This window comes from Bison bison, unplaced genomic scaffold (assembly GCF_000754665.1).
Source record: "Bison bison bison isolate TAMUID 2011002044 unplaced genomic scaffold, Bison_UMD1.0 scf7180017864325, whole genome shotgun sequence".
NCBI lineage: Eukaryota > Metazoa > Chordata > Mammalia > Artiodactyla > Bovidae > Bison > Bison bison.
This window is the reverse complement of record NW_011494897.1, coordinates 6203055-6218906: the sequence shown is the minus strand read 5'-3', so window position 1 is coordinate 6218906 and position 15852 is coordinate 6203055. Positions and strand designations below refer to the sequence as shown.

General features: G+C 38.2%; 1 protein-coding gene across 1 annotated transcript in view; it reads right to left on the bottom strand.

Annotated features, from left to right (window-relative positions):
* Positions 1 to 15852, bottom strand: part of USH2A (Usher syndrome 2A (autosomal recessive, mild)) — a 939168-nt gene that overhangs the window by 404771 nt on the left and 518545 nt on the right. Inside the window, exons 36-37 of the mRNA XM_010853294.1 lie at positions 6214 to 6365; positions 639 to 801 (exon numbers count right to left, since the gene is read on the bottom strand). Coding sequence (XP_010851596.1) covers positions 639 to 801; positions 6214 to 6365 — 315 coding nt within the window. The remainder of the gene's footprint in view (positions 1 to 638; positions 802 to 6213; positions 6366 to 15852) is intronic.

Sequence of the window (15852 nt, the reverse complement as noted above, 5' to 3'; positions counted from 1 at the left end):
TTGTTTTTTTTTTTTCTTTTTTCTTTTTTTTTCTTTTTTATTATTTTTTTTTATTCAATTTTAATTAAAAAAAAAATTATACATGTGGATTGTTTTTGATAATCCTGTCAAGGAACCCTATGCAGTCTAACCCACACCCAGTTCATTTACTGGAACACACACCAAGCATCCCTAACTTAGTTCAGATATGTTAAAATGATCACATAAAAAGAGTTTACTGAAGATGGATGGCAAAATTAAAACCCAATTCTTGCAGGAACAATGTTTTACAATTTCACCATTTATTAAGCAAGGGGACAAGAATATAGAATCTACCCTAAGCCAGTCTTTCTTAAAGTTGAGTTACCATCAGAACCACCTGAAGTGTTCATTAAAACACAGAGCACTGATTCCCACTTCCCCAGAGTTGAATAGATCAGGTGTGGTCTTGAGAGCTTACTCTTCCTATAAATGATCAGATTAAGCTTTTGTTCGCTGCTATGAGAACCACAAAATAAGTGAGGCCAAACCAGCTTGTCAATATAGGTTGATTGTAGGAAAAATAAAGAAATTTAAATCTGTGGCCAAAAGAAAAAAATTCAAAAGAAAACAAATCATTTTCTAATGCTATGGAAGTTTAAAGATGACAAACAGGTTACCTTGGTCAGCATAGAAAGTGCCAGTAAAAAGGACTGAGTACATCAAGCGTCCATTAGGGTGAAAAGGTGGTTCCCACCTTACGTGGGCTTTTCGGGATCCTTCTGTTTTGACAAACACATTTACTGTTCCTTCAGGAGGAGCTTCCAGAGTTCGATTTTCCACCTGTGAGTATAAAAAGATTTATTTTTGTTTGCAAATAAAATAAGTACATGCTTCACTTTGAGCATATTTCTTCAAAGAATCTCTTTTGGCTGTGAAGTAAACTGTTTTGACAGTCGCATCTTGTATGAATACCTCATTTTGTCAGCAGGATCAAAGCATACCTCATGTTTTCTTCCTCCTGCTGTTAAAGCTTAGAATTTGAGCTCCTGACCAAGGCAGTTTGTGATTTCCAGAATATGTGGATCAGCTCACACTGTGATCATGCCTATAGCTGTGCATATCCACAGACTATTTCTAGGGTGGCTTAAAAACAATTTTTTTTGTGATTGCAAAAGAGAAGAAATGCATAAGGTCTATTTTCATAAGCTCCTGACTGGAGTAATAGACTGCTGGGCATTGTCAAAGGCCACATCAAGCATCTTCACAGACACACACATATACTCACTTCTCTGAGCTGTGTTACTACCAGGTATGTGCAAATGGCACCATGCCAGACATCAGGAGATAAATGTACCTGAGAGAATCTATCCCTAAAGTATAATCACAAAAGCTGAAATTTCATTAATATAATGGTAATGAATGTATATGAGAAGAACAAAAAGTGAATTATTTGAAGAGAAGGATTCAAACATAATCCTTTACTGCACAGGGGCCAGAAAGATTTTAATAGCAAAATAAGAAAAATAACCAAGAGAACAGAGGAAGATGAAGTGGGAAAGAAACTAGAAAGGGGTTTAGGGTATTTTACCATGATTTAATAATTGGCTTAAATTTGTTAATGAATCACCATGAGCTCATAAGCATCCCTCATGAACATCTGGCCTTTTCAGACATATTGAATATGTTGATACTTTTGACCTTATTCTTAAAATACAGGCTCATGCCTCACAAGAAGGTGATCAAACATGAAATCCTTAGGCAGGCAAATATTCTCAATTATGTAGCCTTCATTTGTTAGGGCGAATACACTTTCCCAATTATGAAAATAAATGTGGAAAAGACAGAGTGTTAATTTTTAATAAGTATGAGGTCATGACATGTTTTATTTTCATCTGAGAAAGGCTATGGGGTTCTTTAGATCTATAACTCCTACTCATTTTTTTAGTCTAATAGCTATGTATGAAAAATGATAAAGAAACTTGACTGGAAAAATATCAACTCATCATTTTAATATTTCATAACAAAGCAATTGGTTTCATAATGTCTATGTATATAGTTCAAATTATTGCATAGAAAGTGATTTTAAAGTGTTCCCGATAAAATAAAACTCACAAAGTTGAAGAATTAAGTACAAATCCAGATAATTACATATCTAGTTAATTCAAAATAAAAATATAGTTTTAAAATCTCCTTATGTATATGGATAAATATTTCAGTACTTCACTCTATATTAAATTTGGCAGGTGGACTCTTTTGCTCTTTTTTGTTTTAATTTACACTTTGTTTATCAACCTTGCCTTAAGAAAATGCTAAGAAAGGCCATTCTGAAGGTTAAGTTGGTTCACCTGAAAACTTCCCCTGACACAGAAAAAAAAAATTGAGAAGAACTGTGCAAGGAAAACAAACATTTTAACAAAAATTTTATCCTTAATAAAACTCTTACAATGTATCAGAAATCTGTACATGTATTACATGTGTGTTGGGTGTGTTTATCTGTGTAACGTGCCATCAGCAAGAAACCAAGGCAGCTCTATAACCATATTACACAGCTGTGACCTATAGTTTCACACTTCATCCTTAAGAAGGTCCTTGGAGAACTGAATCCAATGAGTGTTCCAAGGCCAAATACAGCCATGAAATTTCCCATCTTAGACTCTACCATTGTTACCCAACAGTGGACAAGAGAAAAAAAAACAGCAAAGTGATCTTCCTATGGACAAATTCATTGCATTTTATTGTATAAACACAAAATGTTAAGTTTATTTCTAATTGCAATTCAACAATATAATTGAAAAAAGGAAAGCATTTAAAAAGTTCTTCCCTGTTGTATTTTCTGTTAATTTTTTTGTTATTTCACATATTTATGAAACCTCAGTTACTGGATTTAATTTGACAATGCATATTAGCATCTTAAAATTTTAATTAAAGGCATTGTAAATTGCTTTTTACACTGGAACTTCTTTAAAGCCAAATACATTGTATAAATGAACAAGAACCGAACAAACTACACAGAAATCTTTTTTTTTTTTCCCCCAGATGGTACAGAATAATTTCTTCTAAATAACAAATATCAGGGAATACACTTGGTTAGGCACAAAACATATCGAGCCGGCTCAGTGGTAAAGAATCCACCGGCAATGCAGAAGACACAGAAGACATGGGTTCCATCCCTGCATCGGGAAGATTACCATGTATATATTCATGGCAACCCACTCCAGGATTCTTGCCTGGGAAATCCCATGGATAGAGGAGCCTGGTGGGCTACAGGGTCACAAAGAGTTGGACACGGCTGAAGTGACTGAGCATGTAATACTACATTAAGATGGTAAGGATATGTAATTTATGTATTTTATTTTTAAAATATTCTATTTTATCAAATTTGTCATACTTTTAAACTGTTTTTTATTACATGAGCAACATTGAAAAATTTGAGGGTGAACCAGACTACATTTAACACTATTAAGCATATTTGTCATAGGAAACACTGAATGGTATTTCCCTATGTGCATGAAAAACAATGATATTAAATATGTAAGAGATGTGAAACAGTCCTCTGTTTCTAAAAACCAAAAGTTATTATTAAGAAACGTTGTTAGGCGAACAAAAGTTTGACTCTTTAGAAAACTTAATGTTGGATTTAAAAGATTTAAAAATAAAAACCATAACTTTTTTGTTTCAATGAAATATTTGTTACAACAGTGGCCTTTAGATAAAGAATACCTTTAAGTGATAAGTATACAATATGTATCGGAGAAGGCAATGGCAACCCACTCCAGTACTCTTGCCTGGAAAATCCCATGGACGGAGGAACCTGGTGGTATGCAGTCCATGGGGTCCCTAGGAGTCGGACACGACTGAGCGACTTCCCTTTAACTTTTCACTTTCATGCATTGGAGAAGGAAACGGCAACCCACTCCAGTGTTCTTGCCTGAAGAATCCCAGGGACGGGGGAGCCTGGTGGGCCGACGTCTCTGGGGTCGCAGAGTCGGACACGACTGTAGCGACTTAGCAGCAGTAGCAGCAGCATACAAAATGTATATATGATAACATATGTTTATATATAATTAATGATACCCCTGCAGTAGGAATTCGCAAACCCCCTCCAGTATTCTTGCCTGGAAAATTCTATGGACAGAGAAACCTAGCAGGCTACAGTCCATGGGCTTGCAAAGAGTTGGACATAACTGGGCACAAACATGATGATATATGTGATATTCAACAAAATTTAGCCATATTATGTGTGTGTATATATGTATGTGTGTGTGTGTGTGTGTGTATGCATATAAAGACTTTGGCCACCTGATGTGAAGAATTGACTCAGTGGAAAAGACCCTGATTCTGGATAATATTGAAGGCAGGAGGAGAAGACCATGACAGAGGATGAGATAGTTGGATGGCATCACTGACTCGATGGACATGAGTCTGAACAAGCTCTGGGAGTTGGTGATGGACAGGGAAGCCTGGTGTGCTACAGTCCATGGGGCCGCAAAGAGTTGGACACAACTGAGCAACTGACCTGAACTGAATGTGTGTGTGTGTGTGTGTGTGTGTATAATTTAATGATAGGAAAGTCTGGCTTTTAAGATGTGATTCCTAGATTTCTTAAATCAATAACACATTGAAAAAAACCATTGACAAGAGTTGAATCTGTAATATCTTTTATGATTGTGATAGATATCCAGGGCTATCTAAAGTTCTCAAATATGGGATCTCTTATGGGCATAATATATATTATAATTGGTAAAAAAAAAAAATTAGAAATCAATTGAAGATCATGGGTTTTAACTTCTTGGCAGCACCAAACTGACTTGTTCTAAATAAAGACATTGCTATTCCATCCCCGTGACTAGAGATGGATCATTGACTTGGGAAAAGTGTTTGCATATTGAGCACAGGATAAAGAAGAGGACCAAGGGGAGAAAATAACTCTATGCTTTAAGCTAAGACTGAGTCTACAATGAGTGAGGCTTTGGAGAGCAGGGTTTTACAATCCAATTCCGTTTCCCCCTTTCTATCGGGGTTTTATGCCTTTGATTCCTTCAGGTCAACATCACCTACTATCTGCACAGGACACAGATCGATAACCGTGTCCCCCTTGTCTACAGTGACCAGAACCCCAGGAGGCAGAGTGGGACCCAGTTTAGTAGCTGGGACCACAACCTGCAGTTTATTTTTTTTGAAAAAGCCTCACTTTCAAGCTCACGGCAAATGTTCTTTTGTTTCTTTTTCTTTTTTTGAATGGAGAAGAAAGGCTGGCCTATTGCCATTCCTGCTTTTAAGAGTAAGTAACCGTCAGAGGGGTCTAGGCTATGAAATACTTAATGGCAATAAAGACTACAGCTCAGCTCCACTGATAGATGATGTTAGCAGCTTGGAAAGCCACCAATCTCTGAAGCAAAATGGGAGGTATGATCAAAACTAAGGAAGCAAAAATTTAAATGGTAGAGCTGTTTTTCAAGGGTAATATTTATACAATGCACTCTTCAGTGAAGACAGAGTACATTAAAATGATAGACCATTAGCAAATATAGCCAAAAAATATCAAAAATGAATGAGTATTTCCCTTAAAAGAAGCTAAGTCTAATTGATCAAGAAATATGCACAAGAGTAAAATGTGATGTTTTGAGACTGAAGAATGTCAAGCTGGTCTATGAGAATTACATACAATTAATTGGGTTTTGGAAATTATACCAGTAATAAAAAGCACAATTCTGTCAATCTTTTAATTACTATTGAAATATATATAGATAAAGATTTCTGAAATGTGGATATCAAAAGCTGATATTAACGACATTTTAAATACTGTTCTTATGAATATATCACACTAATAAAATTAAAATGTGTTATTCTAATGGATGAGGCAAACTCAATCTTTGAATTGATTAACATACTTGTTGGGGAGCAGTGTTGCCATATTGTGACAGTTAGGGCCTTTCAATTATTTTCACTTTTTAATCAGACACTTACTTCTTACTAGGAAGAAAAGCATCCACTTTAAATATGTCACTATATTAGGCAAGCCTGCCTGGTCAACCTACCTTTTGAAATTTCAATAAAATGTAGATTTTGTCCTTCACTAGACCTATGTGCAATCTTAAAATTTATGTTGAATATAAAATCCTACTAACTCTTAAATGAAATTTTATAAAAAGAACATCTCCCCTCCTACTTGAAAGGCTAGCTGTGGAGAGTCGCCTATTCATTGTCATCTGACATTTAGTACATACCCGGGATGTAAATTGCCACACTCACCAGTGGGCCCAGAGCACAACCTCTGGCCGTGCAGGCTTGGACCCTGAAGGAATGCAAGCTCCAAGGAGCGAATCCAGAAGCATGACAACTGAGTTCTGAGGAGTTGTGAATTAATATACCATCGAGATACAGCCCGTAACTTGTGATAACACCTGGGAAGGCAATAATAATTGTCTTTTAGTATGATTGTTAGACAATAGCAAAGAAGGTCTTAAAAGAAGCATGTACTTCTTGATGCAATTTCTAATTGCATGGAATCACAGTCTCTCCCTTAGTCTAAATCCTATCTCTTTCCAAAGGATAAAACAGGCTTTAAACTCTTGAATCTCAAATTGTTAAGCTAATTAGTATAGAGGCACAAATAGAAACCGAGTCCCAGAATAGGAAGCTTTCTATTGCATCATGTTAACTGCTGTCATTGGTGTTCCATATCAGAAATGAATAACGTAAGTACATTTACAATTTGCATTGTTTTCTAAAATGATATCCTGATAGATGTGCTTTAGAAGTCCAATAGCCCTGTTTGGTAATGCATTATGTGTGACTCAGGATGCACCAGGCACTGTTCCAAGTGCATCCTCTTTTTGAACTCTCTCCTCACAGTACTACTATAATAAGCGCAGTATAATCATCACTATTTCATAGATGAGCCAAGTCAGGTACAGATAACTTAGGTAACTTGCTCAAGGTCACAGAGCTGGCAAATATGGGAATCAGGATTTGAATCTGGCTCCAGAGCCCGTGCTCTCAATTACAACACTGAATCACCTAAATGTAAACCCCACGCACTTTCACAGATCCATTCATGAGACCCTCATGTACAGGGTAGAGAAGCTACGATTTGCGAGATTTAATGATCAACTCAAATTTGTTTTAGAAGTTACGTGTACTTTCATGAAATCAACTAACAGAGATTTGAGAGACTGCAGAGCTAATGAATATAATCATTTGATTTCTTCCATTCCAATGTGCATTGGGTGGGATGGGGCACCTTCTTGAGGGATGGTACGGGGAGAGTGGAGGGAGGGGGGTTGCGGATGGGGAACACATGTATACCTGTGGTGGATTCATGTTGATGTATGGCAAAACCAATACAATATTGTAAAGTAAATAACCTCCAATTAAAATAAATAAATTTATATTAAAAAAAATAAAAGGAGGTTAGGGATCTTTGCTCACTGGAAATATCCCCACTCATTAAACATCATATGTTAAGAAACAGAACTTTGCTTACATGCTAAATTAGAATGTCTTTCAGAGGTAAATTACTTTCACAGTGGCATCCTGAGTGTGCCCTTGAAGAATTATCTTAACCATTCTTCTGTCAGACAGTCTTCCTTGAAGACGGATGTTAGGTTCTTCTCCACTAGCAAACAGCACATCTCCACTGTAGCACTTAGCCACTTCTCACATTATTAGTATTATTATTCCTTACGTAATTGCCTGACATCTCCAATGGGCTATAGGCTCCCCAAGGTAATCTTGACTTCCTCACCTGTATGTTTCTAGAGCTTAGCACTGTGCCTAAAACATTGTTTATGCTAAGCTGCATCAGTCGTGTCTGACTCTTTGCAACCCCACGGACTGTAGCCCACCAGGCTCCTCTGTTCATGGGATTTCCTGGGCATAAATACTGGAATGGGTTCCTGTGCCCTTCTCCAGGAGATCTTCCCTACCCAGGGATCAAATCTGTGTCTCCAGCATCTCCTGCATTGCCAGGAAGGTTCTTTACCACTAGCACCATCTGGGAAGTAGGCACTTAAAAAATATTGACTAAATGAATACATTAACTTATATGCAGCATAGCAATAATACCAGAATCCAAACAGAATGAAAATTTAACACTATAGGGAGAAAAGGATACCTAGATACCTGAAATATTTAAAAAAAAAAAAAAAACTCGCTTAAAGGTTGATATTATAGGATAGCTCAAAACAGTATTTTGAGAAGGAATGAGTTTTGCAATAGAAGACTAGCAAAATCAAATGTCATCAAGAGAGTTCTTGAGAGCTGTCTTCCTGGAGAACTGACTCTCAGTTTTATGAACAACAGATCTGGTCTTCTGAATGTCTTAAAAGTAGATCAAGCCTTCATTCATCATTGTATCAGGGACAGCATCACTCGGGCAATCGTAACACCAGATGACATCATAAGCGTCCTGCTCTCCTGGGTGGGAGTTGCTCATTTCTAAAACCTTCACAATGTTCTGGCAGCACCATCATCTGTGAACTTATGAAATGCTGTGCATGTTGTCACAATATCCCTTACAATGTTGCTTTTGATTAAGAAATCAGTTTATAATAAAAGAAAGGGGAAGTGAATTAATATTATGGAAGTGACCAATCTTATATCTCATTAACCCATAGCCTGGGAAATTGCAGAAATGGCCTTTGGAAATGTACATTACAGCCCAAGCTGCGTCACCCTGTGGATCTGGAATCCCTGTAGGATGCTTTAACTGCTTTGAACTCAGGACCAGTATTTGATGCTGGCTTTTCCATAGTGAGAAAATGTGAGAATCTTTCTTAAGATCATTTTTTAAAATGTCATGTAAGTATTTTTGAAATTATAAAACACTTTATTATAAAAAATGTACTGAACACTTATGTTGAGTCAGACAAAAGGTTGTATGCTTTACATGAATTATTTCTGTTAACTTTTTAGTCAGCATGTTCCCTTCCAGTATTATAGTTAATATGCTCTCCAAACTATTCGTGCTTTCTCTACTCACAAAAAGGAACGCTTACATCATGGGGCACCAAGGTACCAGTAAATTAGAAACAAGAATATTATCTGCCAACTTGGGATCTTTGTGCAACCATAACAACATGCAAAGAAAAAGTTACTATGAGGGAGGAGGAATTAGCTTCCTTCCACATGCTGACATCCTGGACTTTCTCAAGGGCACCCCTTTGTCTGACAGATCCAATCATGTGACGATTGGAAGTCTAAAGCAACTTAAGCCACAACCACTAAGGACATAGAGCTTTTAATAATAAACGTTTGGTTGGGCGACAGTCCCTGGGGTCGAAAAGAGTGGACCACAACCGAGTGACTAAACAATTGGACCTGCTTGGTTAATGAATTCTGAGCGGAACTGACGTTTCCCTTCAGGGCGGGGGCCCTTGATCGCGGCTAGGGGCTGACATCAAATGGAAGAAATTGTAAATATCAACCATGGCCTTAAGTAGTTATAGAAACAAGCGTTGAAGGTGTCATTTTTTTATTTCTTGCTTATTATATAGAGATTTATATATAATAACTAATTTTCCCTCCTCCTCTTCTCTGTTGATTTATATAAAGAAAGTTGGTTTACAGTTTAGGTTTTAAGTTATAGGATATCCAGGTGGGATATATCTAAACTGAAAGGGGAGTTAATACCACCCAGATATGACTATAGGGACAGAGGGTAAGAGCATATTCATTTGTTCAACACTTGGTAGCACCATTTGGAGTGGAAGCAAGCAGTGATTATCATCAGCAGTGGAAGGTAGAAAGGTAGGCACGGAGACCGAACAGCTCAACTGGTAATTCACCTAAGTCATCTGATGACAGCTGACACATCCACACTTCTAGAGCCTGGTCTGCACACTGAGCCCAAGAGCCAACACAATACATTTTTAGCTCCCTTGCTGGTTGACTTTCTAGAAAGTTTCACCAAGAGGAGGCACTGCTAGGAGGGTAGAAACAGGAAAAAAGAAAACATCCAGCTTGTTTTTGAGAATATTTCATGTACCACTCTGGCTCCACAAAATAGTGCGACCGCCAGCATCTGCTCTCCTTTATTCTAAGGTGACCATCTAATGTCATTTAATACTTGACACCCAAAAGAACGAGTGAATTAAAATTAAGATGTGAGACATACATAGTGAAAAACCAACTAGCACATGGTTTAAGAGAAGAAATACAGATAAAAATCACGCTAATAATAATGTCTGTGTGTGTGCTAAGTTGCTTCAGGCGTGTCCGACTCTTTGCGACCCTATAGACTGCAGCCCACCAGGCTCCTCTGTCTGTGGGATTTTCCAGGCCGGAATACTGGAATGGGTTGCCATGCCCTCCTCCAGGCAATCTTCCTGACCCAGGGGATGAACCTGTGTCTCTTATGTTTCCTGCATTGATAGATGGGTTCTTTACCACTAGCACCATTTGGGAAGCCCAATAATAAAAAAGACAAGAAATTATTATGTGCCGGGCACTCTGATAAGCAATCATTCTGTGCAATGGGCACCGGGTGCACAAATCACTTACGCTACTGCACTTATGTGCAAATCACATGTTGCAGAAGCTCTTAAAGAAATTTTAAGACCCCTGGAATGCTATCTACTTGATCTGCTTTTCAACACTGAAATAGAAAGTACCCAAATCAATATTTCCCTTTTCTTACATAATTGGGGAACAGAGAATTTCTTTTCTGCTGGGATTATGTGCATAATATCTCATTTGTCTGACATATGGGGAAATGAGATATTTTATAGGACTTAATTTTCATTATAACTAAATCTCATCCATGAAGTGCAAACTTAAAAATCTTAACCATTTTTGAAGGAATTCTTTCCAGCAAGCACTACACACTTTCCTGTCTTTTCACAGAGGCTATAATGAATATAAGAGAATCATTTTGTGAGGATTCAAACTGTGCGTTATGGACACCAGAGACTATATTCACTAATTCAGTGATACCCTCCAGGACTGAGTAGGTGGAGGACACTTAGCCAGCTTTTCCTGTTAACATCACTTAGTGGCTATATTTCATTCATGCCCGTGTCTCCATTTTGACTTCTCCATCCTCCCTCAGTGACAGCCTTTCAAATGTAACTTCTTTGTTTTGTCCACCTGACTCTAGCTAGTCAACCACTAGCAAGATCTGCTGAGAAACTAGATAACCATGACATTTGGAACTAAGGATAAAGAAATAATAGACAGTCGCTGAGACAAGGGTTCAGAGTCAGATGAGCACAATGCAAACGAGCTGAGAATGAAATTAAGTGAGATTTGTGACAGTTAACTGCTCACTTTTTTTACTATCCTGTATGCACCTGACTTTGGGGATAAATTAGACTGAAGTCCAGACTCAATGGACATGAGCTCTCTTTCTCTCTCTCTCTCTCTCTCTCACACACACACACAATTTCCCAGCATTCTATAGGTAACCTATATTAGACAGTATTTGTAGAAAGGACAAAAAGGTCAATTATAAAAACAATGTACACTGAAAAAAAATGCAGTCTGCCTTTTAAATCATTTTGGACACTCTTGTCTACTTCATCCACCACACCAACTCCATCCTCAGTCCTGGAGATCTTACATTCCAAATTGATCCTTCCCTATCTCCATATCCATGGCTATCTAGTCCACTCTGCCATCATCTCATAATAGAATAGTGTGTGTGTGTTAAGTCACGTCAGTCGTGTCCCTCTCTGTGACCCCATGTACTGTACCCGCAGGCTCCTCTGTCCACGTTGATTCTCCAGGCAAGAATACTGGAGTGGGTTGCCATTTCCCACTCCAGGGGATCTTCTCAACCCAGGAATCGAACCCATGTCTCTTACATCTCCTGTTTTGATGCATTATTCATGCTCCCACAGAATTCATTCTTCATAACACAGAAGGGCAGTTTTCAAAACACACATCTGATCATACTACATGCAGTCAGTGATCAATCAGGCCTTGGCTGAGTACTAACTAGCAAGATGAGTTCCCTGTCCCAGAAAGTTGGGGTAAACATGTTGTGGGGATAAAACAGACTAGTGGTGCTGGCCTCTCTGGCTTTTCTGCCTTTTGGTCTAGGTCTTACCAGCTACTGTCAGATCTCAAGGTAGGACTGAAGTGGGATACTGTTGTGTTTTAGAGCTGGAACTCAGATATGTCCCCCATCAAAAGAGCTTAAAACAAGACATTTCATCTGTTTTTAAGACCATTTATTAAGAAATATTGAGTTAAGGACACAAAGTTAAATTTCCTGGTAAATTTGTAGATGATAAGAAATGTCATTTGAAAAAAATCCCATTTCTTATCAAAATAGGCAAGCAGATTTCATAACTTGTTTTTATTAGCAAATATTTTGATGTAAATGGAATTAGGTATGATATGAAACATTGTACAATTCAGTTACCAAAACATACATTAATAAGCAATAAGTCTAAAATATCTCTTAACACAACAATTTTTATTGACCTCAGATTCCCAATGTGAGTTACAAAAATGAGTGAATATAATCTACTGGACTTTTAAAATGAAGTCTAAGAAGATACATTTCCTTCTTTGACTACAGCACAAGACACATATGAATAACTTTGGGATAAGTAAAATATTAAGTTCTTAAAATGGTTTAAAATCAACATTCAGAAAACCAAGATCATGGCATCTGGTACCATCAGTTAATGGCAAATAGATGGGGAGACAATGGAAATAGTAAGAGGCTTTATTTTTGGGGGGTTCCAAAGTCACTGCAGATGGTGATTGCAGCCATGAAATTAAAAGATGCTTACTCCTTGGAAGAAAAGCTGTGGCCAACCTAGCTGCTGCTGCTACTGCTGCTAAGTTGCTTCAGTCGTCTCCGACTCTGTGCGACCCCATAGACGGCAGCCCACCAGGTTCCAGCGTCCCTGGGATTCTCCAGGCAAGAACACTGGAGTGGGTTGCCATTTCCTTCTCCAATGTGTGAAAGTGAAATGTGAAAGTGAAAAGTGAAAGTGAAGTCGCTCAGTCATGTCCGACTCTTCGCGACCCCATGGACCACAGCCTACCAGGCTCCTCCATCCATGGGATTCTCCAGGCAAGAGTACTGGAGTGGGGTTCCATTGCCTTCTCCAATGACCAACCTAGACAGCATATTAAAAAGCAGAGACATTACTTTGCCAACAAATGTTCATCTAGTCAAACCTTTGGTTTTTCCAGTAGTCATGTATGGATGTGAGAGTTGGACTATAAAGAAAGCCGAGTGCTAAAATATTGATGCTTTTGAACTATGGGGTTGAGAAGACTCCTGAGAGTCTTTTGGACAGCAAGGAGATCCAACCAGTCTATCCTAAAGGAAATCAGTCCTGAATATTCATTGGAAGGACTGATGCTGAAGCTGAAACTCCAATACTTTGGCCACCTGATGTGAAGAACTGACTCATTGGAAAAGACCCTGATGCTGGGAAAGCTTGAAGGTGGGAGGAGAGGGGGACAACAGAGGATAAGATGGTTGGACAGCATCACCAACTCAATGCACATGAGTTTGAGTAAACTCCGGGAGTTGGTGATGGACAGGGAAGCCTGGTGTGCTGTAGTCCATGGGGTCACAAAGAGTTGGACATGACTGAGCAACTGAATTGAACTGAAGTATTTTTGAAATTATAAAACACTTTATTAATTTATAAAATGTACTGAACACTTACTTTGAGTCAGACAATAGGCTGTATGGTTTATATGAGTTATTTCTTTTAAAATTGACAACACCAAGAAATTAGAACAATTTAGAACATAGCAGTTTCCTTGTTATGAAGATGAGAGAATACAGTCTTAGAGGAACTAAGCTATTTCCCAAAGTCATACAAGGAGAAATTAAGGGGTAGAACCTGGCAATCTCATCACATCACTGCCACTACTCTTGTTATCCATTTTCAGCCTAATTTTCTCTTCTAAAACATGTGGGAAATCCACTCAAATTAAGAATTGATGAACATGCTCTAGCCCTAAAAGCAATTAGGCTGAGCTCAATGAAAAATTACCATATATTTATTGAGAGTCAATTACCTGAAAGGTACTTTCTTGGTACTTTGAGAGACAGAAAGAAATAGTATCTACCTTTATGGAAGTAAGGCAAGGGTTAAAAACACAGGTCTAATTAAACAACAATCTAACAGATGAGTAATCAGCACCACAAAACCTTTGCACCCAACAAAAGGTATAACCAGTTAAATACAGATGCTTCTAGCAGGGAACAATCACCCTGGCTAAAGTGAGTCCTAAAAGCTTTTCAGAGCAGTCAAGTCTTCCATGCAAGGAAGCTGTGTCTTCCATAGGTTCTCCAATAAGAAAGAAAAAGCAATGATTCAGAAAGATGTTCCTGGTGGAGAAACTATATTTACCAATGTGTGGAAACAAGTAAGTGCAAGGTATAGTTAAGATATCCTGCTGCTGCTGCTGCTGCTGCTGCTGCTGCTGCTGCTAAGTCGCTTCAGTCGAGTCCGACTCTGTGCGACCCCATAGACGGCAGCCCACCAGGCTCCCCCATCCCTGGGATTCTCCAGGCAAGAACACTGGAGTGGGTTGCCATTTCCTTCTCCAATAATAGACCAGTATTTTGTTATTTTTTGTTGTTGTAATTGGTTCAAGTTTAATAGAAATAAGCCTTCAAAGGGAAGTTAGGACCTTGAATGCTGTTTGAAGGAATTGGGATTTTATGATACAAAGGAGAACCATCGACATTTTCACATTTTCATGTACTAACCAGGGGCAAAATGAAAGTCTTCCTTAGAAAAATTAACCTAGAATTACATATATAATAGACTGGTATAAGGAAGATCATGGAACTAGAGACAAGTGAGGTAGCTGAAAATATTAAAAAGAAAAAATGGGGGGGAGGAGCTAAGATGTCGGAGGAGTAGGACGGGGAAAACACTTTATCCCCCCAAAATTCATCAAAAGAACATTTAAACACCGAGTAAATTCCACAAAACAACTTTTGAATGCCAGCAGAGGACATGAGGCACCCAGAAAAGCAACCAAAGTCTTCAAAAGGAGAGAGAAGAAATACAGCTCCACCCACCAGAACACCGACACAAGCTTCCCTAACCAAGAAACCTTGACAAGCCACCTGTATAAACCCACACAGAGTGAAGAAACTATTACAAAGCCACAGTTATCAAGACAGTATGGTACTGGCACAAAGACAGAAATATTGATCAATGGAACAAAATAGAAAGCCCAGAGATAAATCCATGCACATATGGACACCTTATCTTTGACAAAGGAGGCAAGAATATGCAATGGATTAAAGACAATCTCTTTAACAAGTGGTGCTGGGAAAACTGATCAACCACTTGTAAAAGAATGAAACTAGAACACTTTCTAACAACATACACAAAAATAAACTCAAAATGGATTAAAGATCTCAACGTATAAAACTCCTAGAGGAGCACATAGGCAAAACACTCTCCGACATACATCACAGCAGGATCCTCTATGACCCACCTCCCAGAATATTGGAAATAAAAGCAAAAATAAACAAATGGGACCTAATTAAACTTAAAAGCTTCTGCACAACAAAGGAAACTATTAGCAAGGTGAAAAGGCAGCCTTCAGAATGGGAGAAAATAATAGCAAATGAAGCAACGGACAAACAACTAATCTCAAAAATATACAAGCAACTCCTACAGCTCAACTCCAGAAAAATAAATGACCCAATCAAAAAATGGGCCAAAGAACTAAATAGACATTTCTCCAAAAAAGACATACAGATGGCTAACAAACACATGAAAAGATGCTCAACATCACTCATTATCAGAGAAATGCAAATCAAAACCACTATGAGGTACCATTTCACGCCAGTCAGAATGGCTGCGATCCAAAAGTCTACAAGCAATAAATGCTGGAGAGGGTGTGGAGAAAAGGGAACTCTCTTACACTGTTGGTGGGAATGCAAACTAG